Raw genomic sequence first — 6,000 nt, forward strand, 5'->3', positions numbered from 1 at the left:
GGTGGACTAGACTTTTTTGTCCTTTTTTATGTTTATGCATTGATGTGTTTGCTTCTTACGGGCTGCAGTGAAACTAATTAGGTGTAAAAATCAAGAACAAAGTTTGTTCTCTTCACTTATTGTGCTTTTAACCTGTTACAGTGCAGTGAAATTGTTCTCAGCCTGCTGTTGAGATTGCAGAACAACTGGGTATTGCTTTGTTTGTCATGAGCTGATTAATTCATGTGAAACAAAGATTGTTTTTTTTTCCCATTAATCTTCATTGAACAGAAGCTTTTTGGTGTAACCTGTCCTGGGTACTAATATATGTTGTTACTGCAAGCCACAAAGTGCCTAAAGCTACAGTTTTAAAAGCCTTCTTTGCCAAGTTGTCTGTCATTTGTATGCACAACACTGATTCTTTCCTTGAGTTGCGTGTTTTTTTTATGCTTGAAGGATTATCAGGTCAATGTTAAGCAGCTTAAAAGTGTGTGTGGGGATTATAAAACACTATCACAAACCCTTCAGAATTATTGCTGAAGGACATTAAATTTTTTTTTAGAAAGTCTGGATCCTGGAAAGCAAAATATAAACAAATGAAGGGTGACTCAAAGCTTTTACACAGCACTGCAAGTCTTGTAAAAGATTTTTATTATTGAATATATAAACCAATTTTTCCACACTGGTAGAAACAACATTATTCTGGCATTGTCATCCTCTACTTAGCACATTGTTCACACGTATATGTTCTTGTAGGAATACACATTGGGGCATTCCACATACTGAAGACTTGATTAGCTGTAAACACGTGCTTTCAAGTTTTAAGAAAATCAAATCAAATAATAATAGATAATAACTTTATGTATCTACAGCTGGTTCCTACACCACAGGAATGAGGTCTAGGAACAAATTACTCTGTATCAAAGGTGGTATTCTAGATCTTTTAGGACAATATCGTGATTTAATGTGTGAAACAGAATTTAATTATTAGTTGGTCAAAAGTCAATGATGTTGCAGTTTTACACTTGCATCATTGAATCTATCCTCACCTCCTCCATCACCATCTGCTATGCTGCCCATGGACAAAGGCTGGCTGCAGTGCGTCATCCACTAAGGAGAAGGTGATTGGCTGCCCGTACAAGATCACCTGAGACAGGCAAGGAAGAGTGCTGCTGACTCTTCCCACTCCGGACATGAACTGTTTGTCTCCTCAGGGTCCATCAGAACTAACAGCTCAGAGCATAACAGCAGTTTCTTTCACCAGGCTGCTGGACTATTAAACACCCCCCCCCCCCCACAACTTTGCACATCATCTTCTATTTATTCTCCCTCGCTCCCATTTATGGCCTTTTCATGCATTTTAATTTCTGTTATAATATCTGTGCATATGACTCACTCATATCACTGTGACTCCAGGACAAATTGCTTGTTTGTGTGTAAACCAATTCTGATTCTGAGCTATGGTTTCCCGTCCTTAACATAGATGGCCTCCTTCACTCTGCTTTGCAAAGAGCCTGTCCTTTGTGATTTTACAATATGAGTATTGTTGTCCTCAAAGCAGCTGAGGAGGAGGAACGGGCACTGCGTCAAGTTATTTTAGTTAGTTAATGCAGGTAGTTTGAAAGTTCTTAGATCGTTAGTAGAGAAGTAGAGAAACCAACACCGCGAGAAGATCTGTGACTTCACTTATGCATTAAGCTTTTCTTTGGTAATAAATATCCTGATTTATCAAACTTACCCAGAAAGACTTGTTGGTAGGAGTTTATTTTGTTGCTTATAATGACTAACTGCCTGTCAGACACTCACACTCATTGTTTCTTTCCGTGTTTATTTATATGCTCAGCGTCAGTCACAATGCACAATAGCTGGAAAAACCAGTATGTAAAAAAAAGTAAAAGTTCTCTACGAGTCATAGGGCTGATCATTTTCTTATTTAAAAAAGTACACGTAGTGTGCGGTATAGTGCCATAGTTACTTAACTTATGAAGCCTAGTTTACTTTTGAATAAACAATTTCTGACAGGTTAGAAATTCAGGGTTCAGGGTTTAGTATATGTGTTCGTTACCATGTTGATGTTGAGCCTAAACACAGACAAGGCCACTAATTATGTGTTATAGATGATTCCTTTAAGATTTATATTTAACTGTAAAACATTATTTATAGTAAATGTTGTTATTCTCTGAAAAACATCAGCAGGTGAAGCAGTCGGTATATTAGGTGACAAAAAACTGGGAAGGGTTAAAGGCAAGACTTCACTGAGCAACAAATGATTGTCACCTGTTTACCATCAAGCCGATCATTAACAGGAAGCAGCAGGTGCAAAGAAAAAAATCATGGGCCGTAATGGAAAGCTCAAACTGTCACTACCTTATTAACTACTTATCTAGTATAATTTCTGCATTTCTGCATTATTATTACTATTTTTTTCACACTTTGTACTGCACTGTGTTTTAATCTCACACCTGGAGTGTGAGACAGTCTCAGGATTAAACCACGACAGGCCAAAGATTAAATCGTTGGGTGTGGCACAACAATGTGTTGAAAAAGAAAGTAACGTTTGCCAACAAATTTATGGTTTAAATATTTAATTCCGACAATTAACTATAGTAAAGTATAGTCATCTATCAATTGAGCTTGAAATGTTTCCCTTCATTTGTTTATAATAATGTTTAATAAAATATACAAATTAAGAATTGTGTAATTTTATACAAAAAATGATAATAATAGCATATAGTGATAATTTGCAGTCAATATATGACACCGTTGTCCATGAATCTGTAGATATAATTACACAGTTATTACACAAGGTTTGATCGTTACTGTGAGCTACAGTGGGGATGAAAGACAATCCTGGCAAAAGCCTCATTTAATACTGTAGCTTGTGTTTAAGTGTTTAATAAATCAGATGAACACACATTCAGATTTTTAATTATTTTTTACATGTGGAAACTGCACGTGAGTCTAACGTTCTGGGTGAAAAAGTGCACAATAGAAGTGAAGAATATAACATGGCATGGTGGAGTGGGTGGGTGTGTTTATCATGTCCTCCTCCCTCAGTCCCAACTGGGCACTGCAGAGCCTGGTTCTGCTGGAGGTTTCTTTGCTTTAAAAGGGAGTTTTTATTTCCACTGTTGCCAAAGTGCTCCAAACTTCATCTTCCTGCACTTGTGTGAGTTCCCAGCTCCTCTGTTAGCAGGATGAAGGCGCCCTCTTGTGTTGACCTCAGTTCACAGACTTTAGTTGTCAACCTGCAGGAAGATGTGTAAAAACTAAATGTCATAAAACACTTTTGAACTAACTTAAAAAAAAATCATAACCCCCAAAACCCAAACTGTCTATGTCACGGTTAGCCAGGCAACCATGTGGAGAGAAGAGGCACTGACAACAGCGCAGCTGTGAGTGAATTTATTTAAAGTGAAAGGCAAAATCCAAACAAAGTCTTAGACAGACAGAACCTGAACTGGGATAAACTAACTAAAAGAACATGAGGAAGGTAGTAAACGTTATGAAAACCTGAACCCCGGGAACGAAGAGCCTGAGACACAGAAGCAGAGCACTGAAAATAATACTGAAAACCAAAACCAAAAATCAATAATAGTACAAAACTCAAAACACTGGGTGGCAGACGCAGGACTGTGACAGTCTTAACAAACAACCCCAAAACAAACAAAAACTGTTTGTTTTGTTTGACTGACAGCTGATCTCTGTGGTGTTGAGAAATGCCACAACCAGCATGGAGAGAAAAAACAATAACGATATATTATAGATTAAAAAGCAGAACAATATGAAAGATTTTGATCTATTTCAGTTTAATAAAACTAGCAGAATCTCCATGAGTGCAAACATCCGGATATGTGATTTCAGAATCCAACAGGGATTCAAGCATGTCACCACTGTATAAAAGTAAAATACAACAATATTAGACAATACCAAAATACTTCATTCTACTTGAGTTTAATGAACTCAGCAGTGTCTCCAAAATTGCAGTAAAGCCAAAGTCCAGCATAGAGCGGCTGAGTGAATGTGGTCTGGACTCTGTGGAGGAGAGTCATGGTTTCAGAGACGCTGTAGAAGGACAAAATACCTGCTCTGTGATCCAGGTACACTCCTACTCTGGAGGAACGAGGACCTGAGACAGGAGTTTGGATGTTGTTGTACCACAATTTATAACGGTTTTGATAACAATTTAATGCCCAAGATTTGTCATTATGTCCAAATTTAGATTCATTCCCACAATCTTCTCTGATAATATTCTTATACGAAACTACTACATAACCTCCTCTCCCTCTCCACTCCACCTCCCAGTAACAACGTCCAGTCAGACTCTCTCTACTCAGGACCTGATATCGTACAGTGAATCTGTCTGGATGATCAGAATAAGACTGTTGTTGATTCATTAATGTTGCTTTTCTGTTCCCCTCTGATAATAACAGCTGTTTGTTTGCTGTGTTTGGATCCAGTGTGATTTCACATGAATATTTTAAGAATCCAGCTCTGGTCTTTGGCTCTGGTGGATCCAACAGTAAAACATCCACTTCAGTGACTGTCAGTGAGATGTTTGTCCGTTCCTCTCTCAGAATGTCCTGTAGTTTATCTCTGACCTCTGACACAGCTGCTGTCACATCCTCAAAGTAGCTCAGAGGACGGATATTGATGCTGGATGAGTCTGTAGACTCACTGAGTGCTGACAGTGAGGGGTAGTTGTGTAGAAACTGGATGTGATCCTCTGTGTGTGAGAGCTGCTTCAATAGCTGCTTCAGCTCAGCATCTTTCCTCTTCAGCTCAGTGATCTCCTGCTCCAGCTTCTCCTGAAGCTCTTTGACTCGACTCACTTCAGTTTCCTGCTGGGATCTGATCTGCTGCTTCACATCAGAGCTTCTTTTCTGGATGAGATGGATCAGCTCAGTGAAGATCTTCTCACTGTGCTCCACTGTTTGATCAGCAGACTGATTGATGGCCTCCACCTCCTGCTGAAGCAGCTTCACATCTTTCTCTCTGTCCTGGATTCTCTGCTGGATGTTTTGTCGACTCACCTCCAGCTCTCTCTGCCTCTCAGTCCTTTCTGCTGCAGCTGAGACTGTGTCGTGGCCTTTATGTTCATCCATAGAGCAGAGATAACAGATAATCTGCTGATCAGTACGGCAGAACATTTTCTTCACCTCATCATGACGAGAGCAGATGTTGTCCTGGAGCTTCTTGGATGGTTCCATTAGCTTGTGTTTCTTTAATGGAACCACATCATAATGAGGCTGAAGGTGTTCCTTACAGAAAGATGCCAGACAGAATAAACAGGACTTGAAGGCTTTGATTTTTCTTCCAGTGCAGACATCACAGGCCACATCTTCAGGTCCAGCATAGCAGTGATCAGCAGGAGCAGCTTGGAGTCCAGTCTTCTTCAGCTCCTCCACTAATTCTGCTAACATGGTGTTTTTCATCAGGACAGGCCTCGGTGTGAAAGTCTGTCTGCACTGAGGGCAGCTGTAGGTTTTCTTCTTTTCCTCTCCATCCCAGTGGGTTTTAATACAGTTCATGCAGTAGTTGTGTCCACAAGGAATAGTCACCGGATCCTTCAGTAGATCCAAACAGACTGAACAGCAGAATTTTATTTGATCCATTTGATTCATGTGCTGTGCCGTTTCACCGTCTCTCAGTGACTGTCCGACAGTTTGACTTTCTCTGAACAGAAACAACCTCTGTGCTCTGAAGGGAAACAGATCTCTGCTCTTGTTCACCTCCTACAGGAAATGAGGCTCACCAGCAACTGCATTTACACCATGTTGTTTAGACCCATCCTGATACAGACACATCTGTGAAGGGAGGCACTAAAAATATCTTGGCAGAGTGACAATGAGTTGTTTATAAGAGCCAGGGTATGGCTGCAGTTCTATTGTGCAGTCACAGACACACTCTGTTCTATCCAAAGTTTTGTAGAATTCAAAATGTTATTTGAGTTTTCCGATCTCCTTGCTGTGCAGCTTTGCCCTCACTGACTGACACTTTCTGAATTCCGTAGCAAAAAAA

At 39.8% G+C, this 6,000-nt stretch overlaps 1 protein-coding gene across 3 annotated transcripts; it reads right to left on the reverse strand.

Annotated features, from left to right (window-relative positions):
• Positions 1 to 2,868: 2,868 nt before the first annotated feature.
• On the reverse strand, positions 2,869 to 5,786 carry LOC146553089 (E3 ubiquitin/ISG15 ligase TRIM25-like). 3 transcript variants are annotated; one of them, XM_085253291.1, is made up of 2 exons: positions 4,064 to 5,786; positions 2,869 to 3,227 (listed from the first exon to the last, which is right to left on the reverse strand). In XM_085253291.1, the coding sequence occupies exons 1-2, from the start codon at positions 5,601 to 5,603 to the stop codon at positions 3,223 to 3,225; spliced, it is 1,545 nt and encodes a 514-aa protein (XP_085109417.1). In that variant the 5' UTR covers positions 5,604 to 5,786; the 3' UTR covers positions 2,869 to 3,222. The 3 variants fall into 3 exon arrangements, with proteins under 3 accessions (XP_085109417.1, XP_085109418.1, XP_085109416.1); XM_085253292.1 differs by lacking the exon at positions 2,869 to 3,227 and having other exon boundaries at positions 3,234 to 4,092; positions 4,812 to 5,786; XM_085253290.1 differs by lacking the exon at positions 2,869 to 3,227 and having other exon boundaries at positions 3,234 to 5,786.
• Between the last annotated feature and the right edge of the window lie 214 nt (positions 5,787 to 6,000).

This window comes from Mchenga conophoros, linkage group LG18, assembly GCF_057382185.1.
Source record: "Mchenga conophoros isolate Kocher_MC1m ecotype Shallow Benthic linkage group LG18, M_conophoros_male_GT1.1, whole genome shotgun sequence".
NCBI classification, from domain to species: domain Eukaryota; kingdom Metazoa; phylum Chordata; class Actinopteri; order Cichliformes; family Cichlidae; genus Mchenga; species Mchenga conophoros.

Excerpts from the sequence above, each read along its gene's own strand:
- LOC146553089 (XM_085253290.1), bottom strand. The coding sequence starts at position 5,603 with ATGAATCAAATGGATCAAATAAAATTCTGCTGTTCAGTCTGTTTGGAT.